Raw genomic sequence first — 26,823 nt, 5'->3', positions numbered from 1 at the left:
GGTCACTCCATGTGGCCCCTGGCACTCCAGCCTCACAAACGCTGTGGCCCTCAGCTTTACCGCGATGATGAAGGGGTCCTGCCACCAGGAACGCCGCCCCCTGCCGCTCTCGGCCCACCCTGCAGACCACGGCCGGACCCCCAGACGCCTGTCTGTGGCACATTCTTCCTTCGTTCACTCAACTACTTAAAATGTCATTGATTTCATTTCGTTTTATGATTTTGTGATGTATCTTACGTCTGGAGCGCCGTGCGGGGCTGGAGCTGCGCTCTGTGCCCACTGCCTTCCCACTGGCCTGAGGCCCCGTGGCAGGCGGGCCGATGGGGTCCCGGCTCAGCACCTGACCTGGCGCGCTTCTCGAGCAGCCTGCGGTCCACGGTGCAGTCCTTGCTCTGCGGCCACGGCCCCTCATAGCAGCCAGAGTGGCCTCCTCGCAGACGAAGTCCCGCATCACCGTGGGACCCAGCCCTTCCGCTGTGGGGACGTGCGCAGGAGAGACAGAGGAACGGGTCCGCAAGCATTGCGAGTGGCGTCGTGCAGGCCAGCCCAGATATCGGTGCACGGGGGACGCCGTGTGGCCAGTGCCCCGGGTCATGCCGGTCAGCCTGAAAAGCACCGAGTCCCAATGCCCGCCGCCACACGGGTGCGTCCTGGGATGCAGGCTCTTTGAGGAGGCCGCCCAGGGACCAGGAGAGGGCTTGGGGCACGGCGCGGCCACTGGCCTTTCCCAGGCGTCCAGAGGGTCGTGGAGGCTGAGTGGGGGCCCCGGAGGCACAGCGTAGGCAGGAATGGGTGCCTGTCAGGCCTCAGGTAGTGATGGTGGTGGCAGAGACACGTCAGGGCGCCCGTGGACCGACCCCCCACATGGCCCGCCCACGCACACCAGCTGGTCCCATGCTTCTGGTGAGACGTGGGCCTGTGTTTAGGGCTGCGGTGAACCCCCCACCCTCAACAGCGGGTTGACTCACTCTGAGCACGAGATGCCACTGGGTCCTGTCTGCAGAGACGCTGAGTCACGTGCCCCCCCCACCCTGTCTCCTGTGAGTGCCCCGCGGGCCCCACTGTGCAGGCCCCAGTTGCTGTGCAGGGGGCCTGCCGCTGGCGCCCCAGAGGCTGGACTGTGAAATGAGCCCCGGGCTCCAGGCCTCACCCCTACACATCCCCCAGGGGACCTGAGCAGATCTCTCCTAGGGTCACCAGTGCTCCAGATGCAGTGACCCGTGCCCCTGTCCCTCTAGTGTCACCCTGATTCATACAAGGAAGGCTCGTGGACACCAGATAGGTGGGGGAGGCATGGAGGTGCCCACGTGGTCAGCACCTGCAGCCTCCAGCTCTGGTCCAGCTGGCTGGCAGAGAGGGGTGGGCTGCAGAGAGCCCCTCCGGGTCCCCTGGGGCTGTCCCCCGCTGAGGGGGAGGGGGAGGTGGCTGGGCTCCGCTCCAGGCCTCTGTCTGCCTAGGTCCTGACATTTACAAACATGTGTCCTGGGGCTCCTCTGAGGGAGTGTAAACACAGGGAGACGCCAGGGCCGCTGGGAGTCAGTCTCCTTCTGGAAAGCAGTCTGGGCCCCATGCCTGGTCTCACCTGGGCCTCGTCTCAGAACCTGCCAGGAGCGGTGGGGGAGGCTCCGGCTGGGAGCCCCGGTCAGACCTGCTGCCTCCGCGCTCCATCCTGGGCTGGCTGTGCGCCCCGAGGTCAGGGGCATGGCCTCCCCGGACCCCTGTGTAAATGGGGTTGTGTCTTCCTGCCTCGTTGCTGTCACTAAAACCATCTTGCAGAGGGGGGCACTGGCCGTCGGAGAGGCTGCGTGACCCTGCCCATCGCCACTCTGCTAAGTCTTGACTTCACCTGCAACGTGCTCCTTCCCCACCCGGATGGTTTGCTGCTCGTCAGGCCGTGTGCCCACCGGCTCACCAGCAAAGGCCCACCTGAGTCCTGGCAACAAGGCCGCGTGGCCCCAGCGCCAGGGAACCGAGCAGGGCAGGGCCTGCGCAGCTCTCTGGCTGGCTCGTGGTCCTGCCGTATTTCTGCCAGGAATGCACTGAGCCACACCGAGCCTCCTGCCCACCCCGGGGAGGAATGTGGCCCAGGCTGCAGGGAGCTGAGAAGTCTTCTGGAATTCCCCAGGCCTGCACCTCTCCCTGCCCCCAGCCCAGTGCGCCTATGGCTCAGTCCTCCCCCTCCTGCCTGCTGGGGCGTGGGGACAACTCTCAGGGCCTGTCGCTGCATGGCCATGTCCCCTCCTCGGACAGGCCTTCCCTGTCCTCCCTTCAAAACCCTAGACCAGGCATTCTGGGCTCTATGCCTCTCTGAGGGGTCATCCTGGGCACCGGGCTGTGGAGCTGTGCCCCTGGCCTCCACCTGCTAGTGGCCAATAGCACCTCTCTTGCCCCAGCCGTGACAACCTTGGCACGGGTGAGAGCCTTCCTGGGTGAGAGCCGCTGTCCTGGGCTCTTCCCCGGGGCCGTGGGCTTCCCGGGGTGGGGATCACGTGTCTTGCACGCTGCAGGGCCCAGTGGCCACCCTGCGCCCGGGGGCACCACACAGCCACCCTCCCATAGCTACTTGCAAATGGTCACAGCCAGCGGAGCTGCCCTGTCGGACCCCCCGGAACTCGGGAGCCTAGAGCGCCTGCGGAGCTGGGCTGGGGGAGGGGGGCGAAGCTGCCCACAGCCAGGAGGAGCTGGAAGCCCTGCAGAGTGAGACAAGCCTGGGCCAGCCCACTACCTGGGACAGGAATCTGGATCCCGTCACATTCCACTTTGGCTTTTGAGGCCAAACACACCTTTGCCTCTGGGCATGTTTCGGCAGCTCCTGACGTGCCCAGCCGGTGGTGAGGCTGCGCCCTGAGAACAGGCCCTGTCAGCGCCCAGTGCTGGGGACTTGGGCCACCTACCCGTCCAGTTCATCTCGGGCCCAAAGGGGGCATCACTGGGGTGCAAACCTGCAGGTGCCCTGCCTAAGACCCCAGCATTCACCCCCCTCTCTAGCACAGAGGCCGTCCTGGCTGCGTTCACCTCACCCCTCCGCCCCGCCGCGCCCCAACTATGTGACTCTTGGCGGGGGGAAACGTCTTCTCCCTTGGCCTCTGTTTCCCGCTCTGTAAAATGGGCACATAACTGTACCTCCTCTCAAGGTTGCCCTAGGGCCTCGGTGGGGCCTTGACTGGGAGCTAGGCGGGTAGTCAGGACCCTCCCCAGGAGGCAGTGACTCTCAGGCAGGAGTGAGCCTGCGATGGAAATGCTAGGCAGTGAGCTCCCTGCACACGGCTGTCTGGCCGGGCACTGGGGACGCCATTGCTGCAGAGCCCAGCGCTGGGCTGCTTGCCAACGTGCACACGCTGCCCATTCCTCCAAGGGCGGGAAGAGCTGGGGCCCAAGAGCGGCTGCAGGGTCACCTCCCGAACAGACAGGCACGTGAGCAGGCAGGGAGCCCCCGACCTGTTTCCAATGGGGGGGGGGCATCAGCAAAAGGGTGGGTGCGAAGGTGCCCCACGTCTCCTCGAGTTTAAGCCCATCCCGGGTGTGACACGGTGCCGGCTTTGCTCCCCTCACCCCTCCTTACCAGGTTCCTAAACCCCCTTCCTGTGGAACCCCGGCCTCTACCCATGGAATTGGGGGAATGGCTTCAACCTCCCGATGGGGAAACAGAGGCTCAGGAGGGAGAAGGGCCAGGAGTACGGGGATGGCGCTGGAACATGGGCCATTCCCAGGTCCCCCGGGTCCTCGCCTTAATTACCGTGCTGTCCTCCCTCGAGATGGGGGCGCCTGCGTCAGGGCTCGGTCTGTGCCTGGGGTCAGAGGTCAGCTTGGGCTCAGACCTGGCCTCCGCCCCAGTGGGCTTTGCTGCCTGAGCTCTGCAGCGTTCTCCCACGGAATCTGAAACCCTACCCGGTCCGGCTGGAACACCTTGGCCTCCGGCCAGCCTGGCAAACCCTCAGCATGAGCTCTGTGACGAGCCAACTGGACGCTCTGTGTGCGCCTGTGACGGAAGTGCCTCCTTTCCTGTCACCTGGCTCTGGCCTCTGTAGCTAGCCCACAGGAGGGTGGGGCCAGAGGATGGGACAGTCTTGGGTATCTCCGAGCTCAGTGTCCCCCCCCCCCCCGCGGCTGCCCCACAGAGGAGTGCCTCCGGCTACCTCCTGGGAAGGGGCCTGCTGGAACCTGCAGGGTGTCAGGTGGGGAAGGGCGCTGGCCGGTCCTTAAGAACGTCTGCCTGCCGAGGTGACCACGCGGCAAACATGCACGGGGCGGAGCACTCAGGACTGCGCTGGCGCTTTATCACATGGGGGTTACATCTCAATGAAAAAATCCAAAACCAAAATAAATAGTAACATGACAAAATAAAGTAAAATATTTGAAATAAAGTGAAATAAACTGACATGTAAGTAGAAGAGAGTGAAATAGTAAAATAAAATGATAGAATGAGATCATAAAATAAGGTAAAATCGAGGCTCCCTGGGGCACTGATTGTCTGAGTCATGATGCCAGAGGCCCTGAGCCCTGGGGCACTGATGTTGACCCATATGGTGGGGCTGCATGCCCACCATGGCCTCCTTTGACCCTCATTGAGGTTGGTGAGGGCCACTGAGGGCCTGTGTCTGAGATCAGAGGGTGGTCCCCAAGTCAGGCCGGAGGCTCTGGTGACAGGACCTGGTTGGTGGCTCACTAGCTTGGGTACGCCTCGCCACTACGGCCCCGGGGAAGGGAGCCAGGCCTTCTCTCGGGAGAACGGAGGGCAGGCTGGAGGGGCCGGTGGCTGCGACTCCTGGCCAGGTCTGGTTGGCCCTGAACTGCCGCTCACCCTGGCCCCCGCCCCAGGCCCGGAAGGAGGGTTTCCTGGTTTGGGGCTGGTTCCCTTCCACACACAATGCATTTCAGCCTGGCCTGGCCCCGCCTGGCCCAGAAACAACTACTGTGGGAGGAGCGGGGGGGAGGGTCCCCTGGAAGGCAACACTGCCCCCCACCTCAGGGCCTCATTTATCTGCATCTGAGGTGGGCCTGCAGGGTGTGCTGGGGCCTGGGCAGGGACTGCTGCACACAGACACCAACCAAACACTGCTGGCCACCATCACCTGCCCAGGCAGCCTGAACGCAGAGACTGGGGTGGTTTCCATGCAGCTTCCTGTCGCCAGCTCAGGATTCAAATCCAGCCGAATGACCTGGAGCCACAATATAACAACGATAATATTGGTGATGGTGATGACGACGACAGTGGTGATGGTGATGGTGGTGATGATGATGGTGGTGATGGTGATGGTGATGGTGATGGTGGTGATGGTGATGGTGATGACGACGACAGTGGTGATGGTGATGGTGGTGATGACGACAGTGGTGATGGTGATGGTGGTGATGGTGATGGTGGTGATGGTAGTGATGATGATGGAGATGGTGATGGTGATGGTGGTGATGATGATGGTGGTGGTGGTGATGGTGATGGTGAAAGTGGTGATGGTGATGGAGATGGTGATGATGGTGATGATGGTGATGGTGGTGATGATGGTGAAGGTGGTGATGATGGTGAAGGTGGTGATGGTGATGGTGGTGATGGTGATGGTGGTGATGGTGATGATGGTGATGGTGGTGATGATGGTGAAGGTGGTGATGGTGATGGTGGTGATGGTGATGGTGGTGATGATGACGGAGATGGTGATGATGATGGTGGTGATGATGATGGTGGTAGTGGTGATGGTGAAGGTGGTGATGATGATGGTGATGGTGATGATGGTGAAGGTGGTGATGATGATGGTGGTCATGGTGATGGTGATGATGGTGAAGGTGGTGATGGTGATGAATGCTGGCATGCTGAGGCCTTCCTGAGTACCACACTCATTCTGAGCACTGCATGTGTTAGTCAGTTGAATGCAGACAACCCCAGCCCTGTGGGGTGGCTCTACTACCACTGTCCCCACTTTACAACCAGGAAAAGGCAGCTAAGTAATTTATCCAAGGTCACACAGTTAAGAGGCAGAGGAAGAGAGCAAGCTCAGCTTGTGACCCTGATGTGGTATAGACGGTCAAGGTTATTTAGAGCACTTCGGAGGACAGAGTGGGGGCAGGAATGGGCATATAGTCTTGAATAGACACAGGTGCACTCAGGAACCCTGACTGGCACCACCCTGCAGAACAGCTGCTGCTGAGCTCCTGGGGGCTGCCCTGGGATCTACAAAGAGGGCTCAGCCTGACAGTGTCTGCAGGTGCCATGTCCTCCTGCCCCCAACTCCCTTTGTCCCTCCTGGCCTCTGGCCCTTCCCCAACCTGGAGACCCCACAGGAAGCTCAGTAAACAATTTACCCCTTGGGCAAGGGGCCAGGGGTCTGAGGGAGGTGGCTCAGACCCCTTCAGCCGGCAGAGAAGTGGGCTGGGGACAGGTGAACCTCTGTTCTAGGGACTCTCCCACAGCAGCAGGTAGTGCCGGGCACAGCTCTTGGACACCCCATAGTGGCTGTTGGGGGCAGCGCAGGTGCCATGAGGCCATTCCTAACCCAGGCTCTTGATGTCTGCAGCGGCCCGTCCCCTACAGGTGGCAGGGCCCCTACTGATGAGAGGCCTACCTGGCTCCCTTCAGGGACCACTTGCTCCATGGGGGGACCTGGGACTTCAGACAGCAGGGTTTCTTATGAGAGGGGCTCATCCAAATGTCATGGCCATAGGGTGGGGAGGCACGGAATTTCCCCTGGAAGAACTTGGCCTTGGGACTGCCCTAGAGGAAAGGAGTGTGTACACCCGTTTGTGTCTTATAGTCTTACATTTTTTTTTATTGTGTTAAAATGCACATAACACGGGGCACCTGGCTGGCTCAGTTGGTGGAGTGTGTGACTCCTCACCATGGGGTTGTGGGTTTGAGTCCCACGTTGGGTGCAGAGATTACTTAAAATCTTTAAACAAACACACATCACGAAAGATCTCCTATGCTAATCATTTAAGCATATAGCTCAGCGGTATTAAATACATTGATAACACACTACCATCACCACCGTCCCTCTCCACTACGCGAAATTCTGTCCCCATTGAACACTAACTCCCTGTTCCCCTTCCCCAAGCACTGGCACCCACCATCCTACTCTCTGATTTTGGTGACTCTAAGTACCTCATAAAAGTGTAATTGAGCAGTATTTGTCTTTTTGATTGGCGTATTTCACTCAGCATAATGTCAAGGTTCAACTGTACACGTCAGAATTTTCTTCCTTTTTAAGGCTGAATAATACTCCCTTGTACATGCAGACCACGTTTTGTTCGTTAGTTCGTCCACCAGCGGGCGGACGGGCTGCTTCTGCCTTTTGGCTGTTGTGAATAACGCTGCTATAAACGGGTGTGCAAATACCCCTTTCTCGCTTTCAGTTCTGTGTAGACACTCACAAGTAGACTTGCTGATCATTTGGTAATTCTCTTTGAGGAACCCCTCTACTACCCCTCACAGTGGCTGCACATGTTATATTTCTACCAACAATGTGCAAGGGTTCCCATTTCTCCACATCCACGCCAACATTGGTTTTGTTTTTATAGTTGCCCTCCTAATGGGTGTGAAGTGGTATCTCCTTGTAGTTTCGATGTGCATTTCCCTAATTAGTGATGTTAAGCAACTTTGAATGTGCTTACTGGCCATTTGTGCGTCTTCTTTGGAGAAATGTCTACTGGAGTCCCTTGCCTACTTTGAACTGGGTTGTTTGCTTTTCTGTTCAGTTTTTGTTCTCTATTCTGGATATTGATCCCTTATCAGATGTATAATTGGCAATATTTCCTCCCATTCTGTGGGTTGCCTTTTTACTGTTGATCGTGTTTTTGATGCACGAATGTTAAAAATTTTCACAAGCAGTAATCTGTCTTGTTCTTGTCCATGCCTTTGGTCTCGTATCAAAATCATCAAGTCCAATATCATGAACCTTGTGCCCTACGTTTTCTTCTAAGAGTTTTAGTTTTAGGTCCTTGATCCACTTTAATTTTATATAAGGTGCGAGGTAAGGGCCCAGCTTCATTCTTTTGCACGTGTATGTCCTGTTTTCCCGTTTCACAGTTTGTTGAAGACAGTTCTTTGCCCCAGCGTGGGCTTGGCAGCCTTGTAGATAATCATTTGACCGTATGTGGTTTATTTCTGGGCTATTCTGCGGAATGCTCAAGGAAGACCCTCTGCAGACCTCTCCATCTCTTTTCTGGCACTCTGGCCCTCTATCTGCTTCGGTCTCCCATCTTACAGCCACAGAATCTTTTGATGACCAGGCCTACCTGTGTTGACCCACATGCAGACAGACAGAAGGCCGGCTACTCGAATCCCCAACCATAAACAGGTCGTGTCTGTGCATGTATGTGCGTGTGTGGGGGACCTAGAAAGAGCACATACCTCTCAGGGCCTGCAGGCACACTGAGTGACCTTCCAGGAGAGACTGGCCTCAGTGGCCACACTCCCGACGCCCAACCTGCTGGAGCTCAGTGGAAGCAACAGCAGACACCCTGCTTCTAGGAACGCTGGTTTCCAGGCACGAGTGGACTTGCAGCCTCAGTTCCGGCCCCGCCCAGAGTTAAATTCTCCCATAGCCGGAATGAAGCTCGCAAACATGGTCCGTGCGGCCAGGCGGACTTGACTTTGTGTTTTGTGTGCCCACTATGTGCAGTTCCAGGGTGCACCCGGACATAGACTTGGGTCAGGTGGGTGGGGTGAGAGCCAAGATGGATGGAGGGCATGCGGGGCAAAAGGACGACCCGCCCCCCGAGGCTCAGGCTCAGGCAGCCCCCTGCGGGGAAGCAGGACTGAGTGTCTGAGAGATGAAATTGGAAGCGGAGGTGGGAGCTGAGGGGCTGCCAAGCTCACCCCCAGGGCTGTGGGGCACGGGCCCGTCCGGCTCAGCGCTGCCCGGGACCGGGTCCCGCCCCAGCCTTGGCAGCATCCCCTCCTTGCTCGGACGTCGGTTTCCGGAGGAGTGGCGCCTACACGCGAAGGCGGCGTCCCCCGCCGCAGAGGGGACCCCAGGCCAAGCCCGGCGGCTCCCTCCGCCGCCTGCCCGCGGCTTCCTCGGGCTCGGATCAACGACACGCCCTGGGAGTCCATCTGCGCGTGGTCCTCCGCCGCCTCCGCGGGCCAAGTCCCAGGAGGGCTTTGCGCAGCCCGCGTCGCCGCCCTTCCGAAGCCGAGGGCCCAGCCCTACCACCAGCCCGGCCCGTCCGCCCTCGCGACTCCGCGGACGGCTGCACCCCGCCGCCAGACACGCGAAGGTCCCGCCCCCGTCCGCCGGAAGCGGAAGTGCGTCCGAACGGCCGGGTGCGCGCGGCGCGTCGGGACCCGGAAGGACTCCCCGAGGCCCCGCCCCGCCCGCCAATACTGCTGCCGGGGAACGCGGCTCTTCCTTTCTGCGCTCGTGCTCGTGGTGGTGGCAGCAGGTGGGCCGCGCGGCTGGGCGGGGGCGCTCGGCGGGGGCTCCGGGGCGGTGGGTCGGAGACCGGGGTCGGGGCGGTGGTCGGAGACTGGGTTTGGGGCGGGCGGGGGCTCCGGGGAGGGGATCGGAGACCGGGGCCGCGGCGGGCCGGGGAGGGGACACGGTCCGGCCTCACGGCGCCGCGGCGGGGTTTCGCAGGCGCGCCGTCGACATGCAGAACGACGCCGGCGAGTTCGTGGACCTGTACGTGCCGCGGAAATGGTGAGCGACCCCCGCCCCCCCCCGCCCCCTCTACACTCTCCCGGCCCCCCCCCCACTCCTGCCCGCTCACTGCGCTCCCCCTGCAGCTCCGCCAGCAACCGCATCATCGGCGCCAAGGACCACGCGTCCATCCAGATGAACGTGGCCGAGGTGAGCCGGATGGCGGAGGGCCAGTCCCGCCGGGGAGGAAGCCCCCAGGGCGGTCTGCGGGGTTGGTCATCCCCGAGCCCCAGAGGTAGAGCTAAAGGTGCCTGGCGGTCTCAGTGACCCTTGTTGACGTGTTGCAGGTTGACAAGGTGACGGGCAGGTTCAACGGCCAGTTCAAAACCTACGCTATCTGTGGGGCCATTCGCAGGATGGTGAGTGCCCTCGCTTGGCTTCCCGCATCGGCTGTGGACCTGGGAAGGGAGATGAGCTGGCAGAACCAATGTGCCGGCTGCCCGCCCTTTGCTGGGGCTGCAGTCGGGGGTCTAGGGGCTGGGAAAGGACCACCCTGACAGAGCACTCAGGTGGGCCTTTATCTTGGCACTTGGCAGTCAGCAGAGGCAGCCTGGTCTCCAGATCCTCTTCCGGCAGTCAGGTGTGAGGCCAGTAGACTGGGCTGGTCTGCACTCTGCCAGCTTGGGGGAGCAGGGGAGATAGCCTACTGTGCTTTTTCCAGGGGGAGTCTGATGATTCCATTCTCCGACTGGCGAAGGCTGATGGCATCGTTTCAAAGTAAGTAAGAGGGCTTGCGTTTGGGCACAGAGGCCCTGGACCTTTCCAGAAACAAGGTTTTCATGTTGTTCTTACTTTTGTCCTAGGAACTTCTGACTGGAGGAGATCACGGATGTGGGATATTTGTCATAAATAAATAAAAAAACCCATTTGTGTCTGTTTGTTCTGTGACTGGGCCCCAGGGGGTCAGGGCTGTGCTTGTTTGACAAGGAAGGGCCGGCGCTCAGCTGAGAAGAGGCAACCAACCTTTGGAGGACATTGCAAAACCACGTTTTACTTCAAACCACAAATACATTACCATTTGCAAACAAATCATGACATATGACTGGACAATGAGGTCAGATAGTCGCGTAGCACACTTCTCAGTCCACAAGGGCTACCAGGTGCCGAGAGCCGGGTCAGGCCCTCAGACATCTCTCACATCTGGGCTTGTTCCAGAGAATGAGGGGTTCTGGCTAAAGTTTGGCTTCAATACTGGCTTTGTTGCAGTGATTGCTGAATGCCACATGACAGCAGCTTTCTGCACTGATGACACAAGGACACACCAAGGGACAAGCCTCGGGTGTGCGTGAGTGTATACACTCGGCTCGTGTCTCAGCTGTTCCCAAGGACACATGCTCTGAAGTCAAGCTGTGAACCAGGATATACACTTGGGGTTAGTTCCTTGCAGTACTTATAACCTGAAAACATCCAGACACAGGTGGCAGGACAGGTTGCTATCCAGAAGGAAACTTCCATCTTCACCTTGGGTACACATGGGTTAAGTGGCCACGTTGAAGAGGACAGGGAGGTTCTCCACAATAAATAAGGTCAGAATACAGACTTGGGCTTTGGCCTCCATGCTGCAGTCTCCCCTTGTGCCAGTGAGGAGGACGGGCTGGCGTGCGGGCAGACACAGGTGCTGGGGTCTGGGCGGAGGTGCTGGTGCCTGAGTGCTGTGATGAGAACTGGGGTCGCCTTTTTGCAGAAGCACCGGTCCACACGCGAGTACAGGGTAGGGCTGTAGCCTAGGCCCTGTGACAGGTTCATAGGATAGCAGTAGGGAAGCAGCTAAGTGGCCCAGCCAACGTGGTCATTTTTGACAGCAGCTGACCCAAGGGGAGAAGCTCCTTGGTTCTTCAGTGTTTGGTGGGGCAGCACACTGGAGAACCAGGTCAGAGTGCAGAAAGGACACGCAGACCTGGGGAAGCAGAACACGGGCCCTGCCGGCATGTGGAGCACAGGCCTGCGCATAGGTGACGGCCACTACCTTTGGGCCCCTTTTGTGTGGCAGCCGGGACTGCTGTTCCCTCCTGCCTGGGAAGAAACCCTGTGAGCACTGACCCCCTTGGGGAGATGGTGCCATGGGGTGCAGGGCCGTGGAGGAGCATATCTCCCGCCTGCTTGAGAATCAAATGTGGTTTCAACAGCTCTGTGTAACCAGTTTTTGTTCCCTTAAAAAGACCCATAGAACTGAATTCCAAGTAACAATAAATACACCTTCTCTCCATCACAATATTGCTTAGGAAGATCAAGAGCCAAGAGCAAGCAATCCAGTCATCCTGAAGGTCCAGAGTGTCACAGGCGCAGCAGGGTTTCCTGGTGAGAGGTGAGGGGCGGGTCCCCCAGGGGCGGGCCAGGGTCTGCGCAGAGGCCTGCGGGGCTGTGCGACACCCGGCACCGGAATTTCACAGTGACACGATGCTCGGAAGAGTAAAGAATGAGATAAACCGGAGTCTGCTCTGCTTGGCTTAACCTAATGCCAGAGCTCCACCTGTGGACACCGGGGAGGCGGTGGGCATCCCGGGGGCGCTGCTGGGCTGGGAGGGAGCCAGGCCATGGGGGTGCAGTGCTGCGTCTCCACATCTGAAACCTGAAACAGCCAAGACTCATGCTTTCTCAGGTAGGGTCTGGAAACGCAGCTCTCCACTGCGATGCTTGCGCAGCTCCTCCCGTCGTTTGCGGGAGACCCAAAGGAGAAGGACGCCGCAGAGCTGGGATGACCGCACAAGGTAAGCCAGGGTCCCCGTGCAGCCCACTCTCAGGCACGTGGAAAAGAACACAAAACCGTCTATCTCGTTCCTGTGAAAATGCAAGCAGGCTCTCAGGAATACCATAGTGGCACGCTGTGCTTTGGGACGAAATCCGCGTCCCTCCAAGGATGCAAGGGTGTGAAGACCGCGGTGTCAGTCACAGAGGGCAGGCGAGTCCCGCCAGGTGGGTGCCCAGGGGCGCCCGGGTGGGTGTGTAGCGCAGCGCCTGGGAACACCCCCTGGGCCCGAGCGTGCGCGCCTGCAGGGGGGCCGTCCCGCATGCGGAGGCAGCCTGGACTAGAACTGCTGCGTGAGGCGTCTGTAGTGAGGTAACACCTGGCTCTCCGGAAGGTAGAGCGCGAGTTCCAAGGCCACCAGCACCGTGAACTCGAACCCAATTAGATCCCGTCTGTTGAAGCGAAACCTTTCTTCTAGCTTCTGCGTTGAGAAAGCGCGGAGGTTACGCGGGCCAGCCGGGGGCGGGGCCGCGTGGGTGGGGGCGGGGCCGCAGGCATACTCACGTCGATGAGCTGCTTGACTTCGCTTCTGCGGAGGTCGCTGCTGATCTTGGCAGCGAGCAGAACGCACGCACCGGCGCACAGCTTGCGGTTGTGCTTGTTGAGTTTGCCCTGCAGCACGAGCTTCTCGAAGTACACGTAGGCCATGGACACCGTCACGGGCTCCAGGCTGCACTCCTCAGAGAGGTTCCGCATCTCCCGTTTTAAACTGCAGGTTTACACGGAGGTCCGGTGTTCACGGGCCGAGGAAGTGGCCACCCTGTCTCTGCCCCAGGAGGGCTCGCTGGGCTGCTGAAAAAGCCCCATTCCGTGCGGGCAGGGGTAGGCCCGGCCCAGCACTCCGCCCGCAGCCTGGTGGGCAAGCCGGCTGATGTTGGTTGGCTGTGCCCCCCCCCCCCCAGCTGTACCGGCTGGCCCATGCTGTCCTCCAGGGGATACCACAGAGGACACGGTCCCTGCTGTCCTGTGGCGGCAAGGACAATGTGGAGAAAACCACCAGTGGAAAGGCCCCGTGGTACAGACACGCTGAAGCAGTGTCCAGACCTTCAATTAAGTCCCTGTGGGTGCTGCTGAGGCAGGGACCGTGGGACTCAGTGGGGCCAGATGCACCCAGGGCAGGGCAGTCCACCACTTACTCGCCGTGAGGTCTTGGGCAAGCCTCCTCGGCCTGCGAGCCCATGGATCACGGGGGGTCAGTGCCAGCCTCCGGTGCTATCCCGGGCATCAGGGAGGAGGGCCAGTAGGTGTGGGTACCAGAGGCAGCAAGGCGGCCTGGCCCCCGGAGGTGGTAGGCGGGGGGGCTGGGGAGCTGCTGCTATTGGCCTGGGCAGATGGTGGGGGGGGCCTGGGGGGGCCCATCTGGATTGGTCAAGCTCAGGGCCTGCCAGACGTGGGGGAGAAGAGGAACGGCCCCATCGTGGCAAAGCCCCCTTTACCTCCGGATCTTGCTCAGGGTCAGTTTGACGTGTGGGAACTTCTCCCGGAAGGTCTCGTTCATGTCCTTCTTGAGGTCAGAGGGCTTCACGTACTCTATCACCGTGGTCTGCAGGGGAGAAGGCAGCAGGTTGGGGAGCTGGCCCTGCACAGCCCTGGGGGCCCACCCGCCTGAGCCCCCGTGGGTGATCTCATGCTGGCCTGGGTCTGCAATGTGAAAGTGCGGCGGCTTCAGGCACCAGCTCTGCCGAGGACAAGTCTCAGGACAGAGGGTGCAGAGTGGGCAGACCCGGGCCGCCAGGGTGTGGGCTGAGGGCAACGGTGACCCCAGGGCGGTGTGGTCAGTGCAGGCCCTCCTGTCCCGAGGTGCTGCTGGCGTCCTGGGGGTGGGGGGCATGTCAGCCCTGCCCTGGCGGCTTGCCCTCAGCCTGCCCCCAGACACCCGGAGGCGTGCAGAGTGGGTGTGTGGTGGCGCTCACCGTACCATGTAAGAGGCGAAGATGAGGACCCGCTTGTGCTTGCCGCAGGGCCACTGTGGGTCGTCCAGGAGGTTGGGGTTATACTCCAGCGCATCCCCTGCGTCACTCCCTGCATGCAGAGGGCAGCCCTGACCCACCACGAGCCCCCAGCTCTGACCAACCAGCTTCTGCCAACCCAAGCCTCAGCTGGAACCCTGGTCTAGCGCAGGGGGGGCCAGCTGCTGGAGTCTGGGGTCTGGGAGGGGCAGCTGGCTGCGGTTCCCTGTCCCTGAGGGCTGGGTAAAAGGACGGATGTCCTGACAAGGAGGGGCCCCCCTGCTCCCCTGCCCCCACACCATCTGTGGACACGGGATCTCTTCAGTGCCTGCTCGGATGAAGCCTAGGCCATCTGCTCTAGTGGGAGTTCCTTCTCCTGACCCTGCTCCTGAGCCTGGAGCCCTGCCTGGACTGGGGACTGTGGGCTGGAATGGGACTCTGGTCTGCCATTTGCAGTCTCTTGCCCAGCTGGTGTGGCTGCCTGCCCTGCGGCCAGTTAGAGCACGTGAGGCTACCTAGTTCCGTGCCGGCTGGCGCCGACTTGGCCGGGGCCGGTTTGTATCTTGAACCTGGCAGAGTGCGGGGGACGCTGGGCCGGGGTTGGGGCGGCAGGCCGTGGCTGTCTGTCTTGTGTGTGACCAGGGCATTCGTAGGATACAAGAACTTGGCATAAGACACCACCTGGAAAGGCAAGGATGTCAGGGCTCAGTCCCTATCGCCCCCGGGCCCACATCCCTGTCCTGAAATCAGAGGTCCAGCAAGCTGTGCCTTATGCCTTCCTGCTGCACGAGGGCCCTGCACAAATGCCACCCGTGTGGACAAGGAAGGACCTACCGAGAGCTAATACTCCCAGGCAGCCCAGAGCTGGATGCTGGGGCTAGCGTGCTCAGTAACAAGAACTTTCCAGAATGCCACCCCGGCCATCCCATGTGGGATCTGCAGCACAGGAACCTTTTCCCTGCCTCTGAGCACCAGTGCAGAGGCGGCACGGGGACACCCTCCTGACTAAGGTCGTTTTTCATCACCTGCCTGCTGAGCGAGGCGACAGGACCCGTTTTTACAGGGCTTCCTCCCACCAACACCATGTGTTTTAGAAGATTCAGGGGAAATGCAGCTCCGTGTGTTTATTGCCCTGGTGAGTGCAAGCTCCGTGCCCGTCCGCCCGCCCGTGGACCGCACCCATGCTTGCCTTCCCATCTGCTCCCAGCTCGACGCCTTCCAACTCAAAGACCATCTCAGAAGACACGGAGACGCCGCCGGATGGGTGCCTCTGCTTCTGGCTGTCCACCCTCAGGTCACTGCAGTGCACAGGACGGGAGATAGCTGCTGCCTTCCTCTGCCCCTGGAGGTGGCCCGGTCCTACCCCTTCCCAGGCCCACACAGTTCCTGTTGGAACACGGAGCAGCACCGACCTCTACCTGAGGCCACGCCCTTGGCCAGCTTGGCCTAGGCACGTCCCGGGCGAAGGGTACCCTACTGCCAGGCCCCCTGGTGCCGTCCCCATACTGACGGCCGTTGCCTTCTTCCCAGAGTTAAGCACGGGATGCAGTTGCCCGGACTGCTCACGAGGACGCGGGGCAGCAACCCCACGAGGGGCGTCCCAGGCGTCTGCACGTAAGCCGCTCAAACACAGTAACAGTGCGGACACACCCCTACTAGACACCCAGGACCCGAAAGGCCTTCAGAGCTCCTGAGGAGCTTTGGCAGAGCCGAAGCCCTGAGCTCGGTGCCTCCCTGGGCCACTCACCTGACCCGCAGTCCTTCTCCGTAGGGCAGGACCGAGAAGGCCGCACACAGGGACCGCTTGGCACAGATGAGCACGATCCTGGGGGGAGGTGTTGGTCAGAGCAGGTGGTGGGCGTTTCTGGGAGAAAATTCCTTCCTGTCTAGTCTTGGTTGACACAAGCTGCTGGCTGGGACTACTGGGCACCTGGGCTCACTGACGCCAGCCCAGCGCTCTGGTCTGCCTCGGGCCCACTCCTCAGCACCAGCATGAGCCCGTCATGCTGGGGGTCATGCTTTAGGAGAACACAGAGCTTCCCGACCAGAGCCGCTGGGTGGGTGCTTGGCAGCGGGGCCTTCAGCAGGAAGGGTAACGGCTCAGACGCCTCAGGGCTGGCAGGGCGGGCCCTGAGATTGGGCCACGGGAACCCCTAGAGGCCCCATGCAGCGCCTACAGACACAGAAGCTCCGAGGGCTGCCGCACCAGGCCTGTGCTCCAGTTTGGGGCAGCTGCATCCCAGCTTGTAGGTCAACCACCCCCTATGCTTCCCAGATAAAACCCAGCCCTTCTCTCTTGGCCACCTTCCACTGCCATGCCTGCTCTGTGTCCCTTTACCCAGGATACCAGAGAGGGGGATGGGCAGGACCCAAGACTTATGCACAGAGAGAAGGGCAGGTCCCTGGACCCCACTAGGTGCGAGGGAAACATGGTGGGCAGCTCCAGGCCTGCAGCTGGGGGCCCAGGATCAGATGGCAGGCCTGCTTCTGGGCGGCCACGTGCTTGCTGTGGCACGTGGTACCTGCTGTTCCTTGTGTCATACTGCCTCATGTTCTTGATGAAGTGAGTCTTCTTCAGGCCTTTGTGTCTTGGGGATCCGGATATGTGTTTGGTTCTGCAAGGTAAAAACCAGGTCATTCTTCCCTCCCTCAAGACCCCCTCTGGTCCCAGGTCTCAGAGACCCTTACCTTTGAACGGAGGCACATCCCACAGCGTCTTCCAGGAACTCGAGAGAGCAGCGCTGGGAGGCGACTCGCCTTCTGTAAGACAGTGCAGGGCCTCAGCTAACAGACCTGGGAGGAGGCTGCTCTCGGACCCAGAGACATGCCCTCGGGCTTCTCCCCATGGAAAGGCAGCTCACCCGACTGGGTCAGGAGCCTGTCTGGAGTGAGGTCTGAGCCTCAGGCAGGGCCACCCAAGGACCAGAGTTTGCCAGAAGCATCTAAGAGGGACCAGCACCCTGGTCCACTGCCTGTTGCCCCCCAGAGCTCAGCCCAGATACCAAGCGTCCTCTCTGGCCCAGGATTGGCAGGGCAGGTCATGCTCAGCCACAGCAGGCACAAGGAGGGGCTGCAGGAAGGTCTTCCAAGGTAGGAGCTCCTAGCCTCCCACCCTGTGTCAGGGGAGCGTCTCAAGCCCAAAGGCTCAAAAATCCTGCGTGGCCGCACCCTCAGGTCAAGATCACAAACCCTGGTGACTGGAATCAAGGCCACCACTGTGGTCACCTGTTGACCTCCTAGCCCTTGTGGGGCAGACACATACATCTCCCCAGTAAGGGCTGCTTATGACAAAGCTACGCAGATGGGTCCCAAATCCCCACACCTTCCCAGCGAGAGGGAGGCTCCTAGAGGCCATGGCTGTGTGGTCTATGAAACAAAGCAACACAGGCGCTGAGCTCAGCCTGGGCCGGCACGTGCCAGGAGCCCTGCACGTCTAGAGTGTGAACTGAGTCTGGGCTCCTGGGGAGGGGATGGGGGGGGACACATGGCCGAGGAAGCCACTTCTGGGAGCTGCAGCCTGCCCAGACGCAACACTGTCCTCCCACAGGACCCCTGGCTGACAGATGAAGCCCAGTGTGGTCAGGCCACCTTGTCGGGTGGAGCAAGCCTGGAATCCAGGCAGGAAGGAGCCAAGGTGACAGGCGGTCACTGTCATGTGCTAGGGGCCCAGCCACCACCTCTTGCATGGAGCCACTGCCTATGGCGGCACAGAGCAGCTGGGCACCTGCCCCAGGTCACACAACCAGGGCAGTCCTGGGGGACTCCAAGGCTGTCACCTTGAAGCCACGGCCCAGGCTCAACTTAAGTCTTTAAAATGACAGAAGCAGCAGGAACTCATTGAAAAGGAACTAGAATCGGATACAACGCAACCTCTAGTGAAATGCTGGGTGTCCCACTGCAGCCCCATCTTCAGAGAGGGGCAGTGACCCCCCCTCCCCAGATGGTGGGGGGGGCACCCACCTGTCAGACGAGAGTGCTTGGGGGTGATGTGATTGCGAGGGTAGCGGAGCAGGGCTGCAGCCGTGGCCTAAGGACCGGACAGGGGGGCGGGGGAATGGGCACCAGGGGCCTCTGCAGGCGGCTGTGCGGCTGCTCAAGGGGCAGCGGGAGGGGCGTGTCAGGCAGACACCCAGGTCCTAAGAAGCCTGGGGGGTGGGAGTGAGTAGGTGGATGGGCAGGACCCGTGCCCAGAAAAGCTGCCGGCTTAGGTAGAGCCCGAGCGTCCCCGGAGGTGTCTGCACGTGGCCCTGCAGGCCCGGGCTCAGAGGCGCTGCGGAGCAGCCCCGTGTGGCTTTCTCAGTCCATTTCCCAGGTGGTGCCCCAACGGCTTCCGCACACCCGGGGCCTCATCTGCAGGGCCCAGGCCGGCTGCGATCTCCACAGAGGCCTGGCCCCGCACACGGCCTCTGGCCCACTGCCCGGTGGAGTGGCAGGTGAGACGTGGGCCTCTGCCGCCTCGCTCACGCCTTCCGTTGGTTCTGGGATGATGCCACTCAGCTCGCCAGGCTCTGAAACCTGACCCCAGTGCTCTTGCAGGGAGCTGTGCTTTTCTCTCACCTCTCTCTCCTCCTAAAAATTTTACACACTCAGCCCTAACTGCACATGAGGGGCAATGTTATTACGCTCAGTTCACACATGGGGAAACTGAGGTACAGAGCGGGCAAGCAAGCTGGTCAGGTGGTACTGCAACCTGCGTGCCAGCAGTTGGCCCGTGCATTTGCCAACGGCAGCAGGACTGCCTCTCCGCCCCCCCTGCGTACCCCGCCAGGCTGGTTGGAATCGAGGCCACCCCTCAACCATGTCCCCGGGCGCTCCTCTGCTGAACTTGGCCTGCGTTCCAGGTGTGCTCTTTGGGCTGGGATGAAAAGCCTGTGACAACGCGGATCACGGTGCCCCGAGCTCTGAGGCGCAGGTCTGTGGGGACACGCGGGACATGGGCAGCCCAGGCATGCAGGCCTACTGTGTTCTCAGGATCAGGCTGACGTGCAGATACTGAGGGGGTGGGAGCGGCCCTGGGGCGGGGGTGCGTCCCCGTCTGCAGAGGGCGGAGCGAGGGCACCGCGATGAGCTGGTGGCTGCGGGACATTCTGGAAGTGGAGTGTCTGTGGGCAGGAGAGAAGCAGCCTGCACGCTCCCAGGGATCCCAACATCTTTGGTGTGGAGGTGACCGCGTCGGGCAGCACCGGGTCTGCAGGCTTCCGAGAGTGAAGGCAGTAGGGAGGCTAGCAGTCAGAGCCCCGGTTGTGGATGCGCACGACCGGCTAGGGGCCGCCCCAGGTGGTCAGGCAGGGCCTACCCTTCCCGGAACATGGAGCAGTCCAGCTGCTCCGGAGATAGTGTCCCCTTCAGAAGAAACTGCCGGCTAGTCAACCTCTGGCACTGGCTCCTCTGGAGGAATGTCCAGCCCCTCGGTGGGTCCTGAAGTGAGACCACCACAGCCTTGTATGTGGCCCCAGCAGGATGGGCACCCCAGCACGGACGGGCTCCGGCCAAGGGTGCCCTGCTCAGCCTCTCTGGGAACTACCCCCAGGAAGGTGTCTGTGCAGCCAGCAGGCATGACAGAACATTCCAGCAGCTCCACCCAAAACATTCCCGGCTGGAGGCAAGCCAGCGCGGACAGCAGGAGGCTGGGCACACTGCGCTCACAGCGTGCCTGGACGCACAGCACTCACGGCGGGGACGGAAGCTGGCTGCAGAGAGCTGCTGGGGAGCGCGCTGCCCCAGAGCGCGACATGCATTTTACGCCCCCACTTAAAACCACCACTAACAAACACGCTACAGAGAACAAAACTTGGGCTCTCTGCTCCCTGCGGCGCCCCCTCCCCTGCCCCCGGATGTCTGGGCAACACAAGTCTCCGGGCCCAGGAAGCCTCTCTGCTGAGCCACGGTCAGGCCCAGGGTCCACGGGATGGGGTCTACTCGCCGGCGACTGGCCTGAGGGTGCCTGCCTCAGACTCTCTGGGGAAGAAGGAGCCAAGGGTCAGGGGTGTGGGAGAGGCTCTCAAGAGGGCACAGGCGGCCACTGCATGGACCACGGGTCTGCTCACCCTCTGGCTCACTCTCAGAATTGCCACCCCCCCAATCCCAGATGTGAAATGTGCTTGCAAACAGGAAGAGAAATCACTACTAGACAGTTTTTATCGTCTGATGAATGCCCTTTACTTTGTCACTGCAGAAATGCCCAGCCAAGGAAGGGCTCCCACCTGAGGTCTGTTTGAGGGCCGAGGACCACCCAAACAGAGTGAGCGGCCAAGTGAAGGGGTCAGACCAGCTGGCGTGGGCTGCTGACAGGTACCTGTGCCCACGACTTGGGGCCCTCTCCTGCTCCATGCCCATCTGAGCATGCCACCTGACCTCGCAGACCCTTGTGCATACTTGTCCAAGGAGTGGTGGTCCTGGGTACCCCATCTCACCAAGTCCCTGCCAGGAAAAGCACAAACCCCACGTTCCAGCCAACCGCTCAGAGAGGCCTGAAGTTCCCCTGGTGATGGGACCCCAGGTATGGTCTCTGGGGGCCAAGTCTCAGCAAGGCCTCCGAGCCGCCATGGGAAGACGCGCCTCTAGGCTCTACCCTCGGCAACCGTTTCCAGTTGTCCTCCAGCAAGAACCCGCCAGATCAGAGTTGTAAGCAATTGCCAGACACTACACTGAAATTGGTTTAATTTGGACAGGAGCTTGGCAGCTTCGGGAACACGGAGTGGCTCCTGGCCAGCGTGGCAGCTAAAACCCCAGGCCCTTTCTCAGAATCAGCGTGAACCCTCCAGAACTGCGAGGCTTTCTGTTCCCAGCTAACGCAGCAATGTCCCCGGCCTCATGGCAGTGCCCCTGGCTCCCCTGCCCTGTCCTTAGTGCCTTGGACACTAATGAGGGCTGTAGTGGGCTGAGCTGTGCCCCCAGAAAGTTATGCTGAAGTCCTGACCCCTGACATCTGTGACTATGACTCTGTTTAGAGACAGGGTCTTTGCAGATGAGACCAAGTGAAGACAGGGCCCATAGGATGGACCCTGATCCAATGACTGGTGTCCTCACAAGGAGAGGAAAAGGCCAGGTTCAGACACAGGAGAACTACGTGAAGACGGAGCAGAGACTGGAGGGACGGCTGGGGCCACCCGGAGCTGGGGGAGGCAGGAAGGTCCTTCCCTCGAGCTTCCAGAGGGAGCGCAGCCCTGCCCTGCCCTGATCTCAGACCTGCATCCCCTAAGACAGTGAGAGGAAGTACGGCTCCAGGCTCTCGGTGCTCTGTTGCACAGCCCGGGCCTCCCTCAGGCTTTCTAGGAGAGAGGAGGGTACGGGGCCTGGTGAGGGCCAGCAGGGGCCTGAAAACCTGTTTCTGCCAGCTGGAGGAGTCCAGAAGCCTGCCTGCTCACCTTAAGTGACCGCAGTGTTGAAATGAAAGTAAACACCGCGTTAGAGGTTCTAGGAGGGAAGTATGGACTCCAGTGACTTGCTCACTGGCTTAGCAGGAAAAGCCACACGGGGCTGAACCCTGAGGGCGAAACACAACTTCCCTGCTGTGGACGGAGTGTGAGCGCTCACTGGGTAATGTGCTTGTGACAAGTGTCTGCTCACCTGGCCCTGGCCACAGCCACCCCTTGCTGAGCCCTTGACCTCACCTGACCTCACGCAGCCCCTCAGGTAGGTAGTACAGAAGGCAAAAGCACTTCACAGAGGAGTAAACTGAGGCTCAGTGAGGCTCCTGCGCTCCTGCCCAAGGTCACAACAGAGCCCCTGATGGGTGGACCTAGGATGACAGCGGGTCTGTGCCCAGAGCCTGGCTAGACTTCAGGAGGAGGCCCTCACTATACCCCACCCCGGAAATACAACTGATCCTCAGACTGGGCCTGCAGCTAGGAGCCCCCCGGCTTGGCTGGACAGCTCTCATGCACTCTGCTGCAGAGCTCGAGGAGGGATAGTCCTGCACAGGTGTGGCCCCAGGGGGCAGGAAGAAGGGAGTGGTAGGAGAGCGTTCACGGCCTGGGCTCAGGCCATGGGTGGATGGACACAGGGACGGGGGTGGGTGCAGCAGGAAAACCAAAGGGCACCCCGACCCACATCATTTCCCATCCTGCGCCAGCGTCCTCCCAAGCTCCTAGGAATGGGCCCTGCAGGGTCCTGCTTGCGGGTGCTGCATCCAGCATCTACACCCCCCAAGCCCTTCCCTTGAGCGAGGCTTCAAGGGGCAAGCTGCTGGCTAGCCTGGTTTGCAGGGTCTGGCCCACAGCAAGGTCGCCTCTTCGCTGAACAGAGAGCCTAAAATGACATGCGGTCTGCCCAGAACGCACACGCACCCCAAAAGGGGAAGGGGGCGGCCCAGCGCCAGAGAGCGGATGGGAAGAGCAGATGCAAACTGCTCTCAGGAAGCTCGGGCCTGGCGGCAGGTGAGCCCCCTTCCCTCTGAAGCCCCATGACGCGTCACAGCACCGAGGGACTCCAGAGACCCGGCGTCATCTGGGGACCATCCTCTGGGCTGACTCTACATCTTCAAGGAAGAGGACAAGTAGGCTCTCTGTTCAGCAAAGGACAGAGGACAAGTAGGCTCTCTGTTTTTTAAAATGGACTGATTTCCACCAGTAAAATCGTTTTCTCTTAATATTAGCTTCCTCTAGGATAAGCAGTCCTACCTCCCCAGGGATGGCAGGAGAGAGCTGCCTCGCTGCCATGTTCGGGGCTGAAAGATCCCTTGGCTCCACCCAGTCCCCTAACCCTCTCTGCGGCCTTGGCCAGGCCTGTTTGTGGCAAGGGTCAGGTCCACGGACATCCTCCTGGCCGGCCCGGGAGGCAGCAGCTTCTCCGCGGAGTTGGAAATATTTCCGTCTATGATGTGAAGGCGACCTCAGTAAGCACTTACCCGTGGGCCACACACGAGAAATCAGAATGTAACGTCAAGAACTCTTGATAACCAAGCCTGCATTCTGGACTCAACCCCATCATCTTCAGCGCTGTCTGAGGACCAGGGGGTGAGGGAGCCATTGTGACCACCAGGTGAGAAGAGCCGCCTCTGAACTCCAGGGATGCAAGGCCTCAGCCCACCCATGCAGGGCACTGAGCTGTAGGGCTCTGCTCTGGGCCCCTCCCTGCACACCTGTGGGGCCTGCCTCAGAAGGGCCTCCCTGCAGCTCTGTCCTGCACACAAAGGCTAAGCAGTGCCCTTCCAGAAGGATGGTGACAGCAGCCAGTCCTGAGTCCTAGGCCCAGCAACCAAATCACCCCACAGGGTGAAGGTGGGCAGTGGGAGGGTACGGGAGAGCCCCAGCATCTGGAGGAAGGGGCCACAAAACTGCAGCTCAGTGGGAGGCTGTAGAAGGGTCTCTGGGAGAAGAAAGCAGGGTGTCTGGGAGCCAGGGGCTATCTGGGCACAGGCAGACTGCAGGGCCAGGGCTCAGGGGTGGTGGCTGCTCTGGGACAGGCTGAGGGCTTCCTAGAAGTGGAATCAGAGCAGGGAGAGTAAGTGCAAGCTGGGAATGCACAGGGCCAGGGACACTGAGCTCAGAGGGGACGGGGTGGGGGGACAGCAGTCAGCATGGAGGTAATGGTGTGGATCAGGGGCCAGTAGGTTGGGAGGCTGGGAGGTTCGGCCTGGCGCAGAAGGCTCTGAAACACACGTCACAGTGAAGACTGGAGGGATCACCCAGCTCAGAGAACGCAAGGAGCCCTGCAAAAGGTGCTTTAGAGTCCCTGAGTCCCGGGATGGATAAAAGCAGGTTGGGGAGGGGCGTGACTGAGCTGCCAGGGCTGTGTGTCTGGGGGTTGATAAGGGCTGAGGGAACCCTAAAACTGAGGTTCAGCTCACTGCCAAGGTTGAAAGGGGCTGACAGAATTAAGGGGACCGTGACCCCTGTGCCTGGGGACTGGGCCTGAGGACCGCTGACCCCCACATCTTAGACTCATGGGGCCCAGGCGAGACTCTCTTTCTAGTGCTGGCAAGGCTCAGGACACCCCAACCCTGTGTCTGGGGTCCCAGGGGAGCAGGGTCCCCTTCTGATCCCCAAGTCCTGTGCAACCCTCCGTCATGGGCTCACAGGGCCCCAAGTGACCCTGATCCCCAAGTCCTGTGCAGATGGGACCCTGGACCACTCCACCCCATCCCCTGGACCCGTGACCCCCAGGTCGCCCCAACGCTGTGTCCTGGGCTGTCAGGTCACCCCAGCCCTGCGCGGATCTGGCCCGGGGTCCCCACTCACCTCTGGCGCTGCCCCTCCAGCCCATGTCCCAGGCCGAGGCCGAGGCTGGCGGGCGCGGGGCCAGACGCCGGGCTGAGCAGGCCCTGGGGCGCCGACGCCCTGCCCGCGGGCCCGGGCAGCCCGGGCAGGCCGGCGGGGGGAGCGGGCGGCGGTGGCGGCGGCGGCGGCGCCCTGCGGGCGGGAGGCTCGGGCCCCGGGGGTCCCGGCGGCGGCGGCGGCGGCGCGGGCGGCTCGCGGGCCTCGGCGGGCGGCGGCGGCGGCGGCGGGGGCTTCTCTCCGCCCGGGCCCAGGCTCGGGGGCCGGCCGTCCAGGGAGATGTTGTTGAGGAAGAAGAGCGCGGCCTGGCGGCGCCGCGAGTCCCCGCGCCTCCGGAGCACCTGCGGCGGGGCCCTGGCGGCGGGGCCGGAGCCGGCAGGCGGCGGGGCCCTGGTGGGGCCGGGACCGGAGCCCGGAGCCGGGCCCGGGGCTCCACCCGCCGCGGCCGCGGCCATCCTCCGACTGAGCCCGCCGGCCGCCCGCCGCCGCCGCCCCGCCTGCGCGCACGCGCCCGCGCACGCCGCCCTTTGGCCAAGGCGCGCCCACATGCAAATATGTTGCCTTCGCGCCTACTCATTGGCCCGCGCGGCGCCATGGGCGGGCCAGGGCCGCTCCCCTGGGTCCTAGAGGCGGTTCTGCTGCACCCCGAGGGAGCGGGAGCCCGGCGCCCGCGGGCCAATCGGCCCCGCGGGGCCTGGCCTGGGGCCCGGCGCTGGCGCTGGCCCAGGTTCGAATCCCCGCCTCTGAAGCAGCGGCTACGGGGAGCCGCCGCCCCGTTCTCCTTGCGAGGCTGCGGCGTTCATGGTCAGCCTCCGTCGAGCCTGAGTCTTTAGCTCCAGCGCTCGTCTCCTGTGTGGTGTGGGTCCGTGCTAGCGGCTGGGGTGCGGGGTGCGGGGGGCTGAAGCTGTGCCGCCTGCCCTGGGACGGGGGCGTTCAGGGTGTAAAGGACCATCCCCTTGAGGAGCCCCTGAGGCTCCCTGGAATGGCGGGCTGTGCCACCTGGCTTCTCTCCCAACTGAAAAAGACAGGACCCGAGGGTCTGGAGGGAGAGGGACCTGCCTGGAATGGCAGACGGGTGGGGGCAGTGCTGGGCCTTCTCTCAGCGCAGTGACTTTGAGCCTTGGTGGCGCCTAGGCCTTGTTTCCTCTTCTGGACCCAGGTGCCCCTTCACAGCAGGAGGCTCTGTGCTCAGGTGCTGCCTCTGGAAGCCCCCAGGAGCCCGCCTGTGTCTTTGCGGGGACAGGGTCCTGCCGCCCCTCCAGCTGTCTGCCTGGGACCGTGACTTCAGGGTATTGTCGGAATAAAGCTGGCTCGGTGAGGGGGCGTCCCCAGGCTGCAGATCTGGGCACGTGCTGGTGGGTTCGCTTCTGTGTGTAGACGCTCGGCACCCCGCCTTGCCCAACATGCCCAGCATATATTCTTCCCGCGCTGGAGAGGGCGTGGGGCGGGGCAGGGCTGACACCACGAGAGACCTTCCTGTCCCAAGTGAGGCTTACTGTATGGCCCGCTCCCCCTTCGGACCCCATACCCCTTCTCACAGTGGCCGTGTCCCCTCTTACTAATCTTCATTTGCCACCACCGGTAGGCTCCCCCAGTGTCCAACCTGACCTCTTTCCTCTTCCCTCTGCCCTTCCAAAGTGGTCTTCAAAGCCTCTCCCATGCCTGGGAGGGAGTGGACCGTTTCCCATCAGGTAGAAAGTGGGGCTGAACGTGTGCCTGCAGGCGCTCCTGGGGAGGAGAACTGCACTCTGAAGGCCCCTCTTGGGGAGTCCCTGTGCCCACTGTCAGTGCCCTCTGTCGCTGCTGCTTGCTGATGCACGGGGAACGGGGAGCCAAGAGCCTGAGCTCCAGGTTCGGCCTCCTCGGCCACCTGCCAGCTGGGCGACCTTGGGTGAGTTCCTTACCCTTCCTGAGCTTCACCTTCTCTGTCTGTGAAGTGGGGGTGCTAGCGGTGTGTGCCTCGTGGGGCTCTGGTAAGGGAGGAGTGAGAGCAGCGCTGTGAAGTGCTGTGCCCAGGGGCTCATGGAGGGACAGAGTGACGGAGGAGTGCTCCACACCCATGCCTGTCTGCAGCGTGGTGACAGAGCTGGGCCCTGCGGTGTTTCTCCTTGGCCAGCTGCCAGTGAGTGACATTTTGAGGGTGTTGGGGGGACACAGGGAGGAACGTGGTCTTTTTGCAGGCTCTGTTGTACAGTCTCCCTGGGCTCCAATGTGGCTTCTCCACCACCCAGGGTACCCCTGAGCCAGCTCTGGCCTACAAGTCAGATGTGAATGGAGCACCCAGC

The 26,823-nt window shown here is 61.4% G+C and overlaps 2 protein-coding genes across 5 annotated transcripts; one reads left to right on the top strand and one right to left on the bottom strand.

The window, feature by feature from the left end:
- The first annotated feature begins 9,233 nt into the window (after positions 1-9,233).
- Positions 9,234-10,492, top strand: RPS21 (ribosomal protein S21). Of its 2 annotated transcripts, XM_045795164.2 has the most exons (6): positions 9,234-9,369; positions 9,564-9,626; positions 9,713-9,776; positions 9,914-9,985; positions 10,288-10,343; positions 10,430-10,492. In XM_045795164.2, the coding sequence occupies exons 2-6, from the start codon at positions 9,577-9,579 to the stop codon at positions 10,437-10,439; spliced, it is 252 nt and encodes an 83-aa protein (XP_045651120.1). In that variant the 5' UTR covers positions 9,234-9,369; positions 9,564-9,576; the 3' UTR covers positions 10,440-10,492. The 2 variants fall into 2 exon arrangements, with proteins under 2 accessions (XP_045651120.1, XP_087709574.1); XM_087853448.1 differs by lacking the exon at positions 10,430-10,492 and having other exon boundaries at positions 10,288-10,347.
- Positions 10,493-10,597: 105 nt separating this feature from the next.
- Positions 10,598-25,026, bottom strand: CABLES2 (Cdk5 and Abl enzyme substrate 2). 3 transcript variants are annotated; one of them, XM_045795150.2, is made up of 10 exons: positions 24,503-25,026; positions 17,010-17,081; positions 16,844-16,936; positions 16,069-16,146; positions 15,511-15,619; positions 14,837-15,002; positions 14,291-14,394; positions 13,809-13,915; positions 12,877-13,081; positions 10,598-12,793 (listed from the first exon to the last, which is right to left on the bottom strand). In XM_045795150.2, the coding sequence occupies exons 1-10, from the start codon at positions 24,991-24,993 to the stop codon at positions 12,653-12,655; spliced, it is 1,566 nt and encodes a 521-aa protein (XP_045651106.1). In that variant the 5' UTR covers positions 24,994-25,026; the 3' UTR covers positions 10,598-12,652. The 3 variants fall into 3 exon arrangements, with proteins under 3 accessions (XP_045651106.1, XP_087709573.1, XP_087709572.1); XM_087853447.1 differs by having other exon boundaries at positions 14,286-14,338; XM_087853446.1 differs by having other exon boundaries at positions 16,844-16,909.
- Positions 25,027-26,823: the final 1,797 nt, after the last annotated feature.

Source organism: Ursus americanus, chromosome 22 (genome assembly GCF_024610735.1).
Source record: "Ursus americanus isolate L20-20 chromosome 22, mUrsAme1.1.p, whole genome shotgun sequence".
In the NCBI taxonomy this organism is placed as follows: Eukaryota; Metazoa; Chordata; class Mammalia; order Carnivora; family Ursidae; genus Ursus; species Ursus americanus.
Note: the sequence above shows the minus strand (reverse complement) of the source record. Positions and strands in the feature narration are given on the sequence as shown.

Excerpts from the sequence above, each read along its gene's own strand:
- CABLES2 (XM_045795150.2), bottom strand. The coding sequence starts at position 24,993 with ATGGCCGCGGCCGCGGCGGGTGGAGCCCCGGGCCCGGCTCCGGGCTCC. Across the intron at positions 16,147-16,843 it reads TATGACACAAGGAACAGCAG|GATCGTGCTCATCTGTGCCA; the intron begins GTACCACGTGCC and ends ACCTCCCCCCAG. Across the intron at positions 13,082-13,808 it reads ACCCTGAGCAAGATCCGGAG|TTTAAAACGGGAGATGCGGA; the intron begins GTAAAGGGGGCT and ends GTAAACCTGCAG.
- RPS21 (XM_045795164.2), top strand. The coding sequence starts at position 9,577 with ATGCAGAACGACGCCGGCGAGTTCGTGGACCTGTACGTGCCGCGGAAA. Across the intron at positions 9,627-9,712 it reads CTGTACGTGCCGCGGAAATG|CTCCGCCAGCAACCGCATCA; the intron begins GTGAGCGACCCC and ends CTCCCCCTGCAG. Across the intron at positions 9,777-9,913 it reads TCCAGATGAACGTGGCCGAG|GTTGACAAGGTGACGGGCAG; the intron begins GTGAGCCGGATG and ends GACGTGTTGCAG.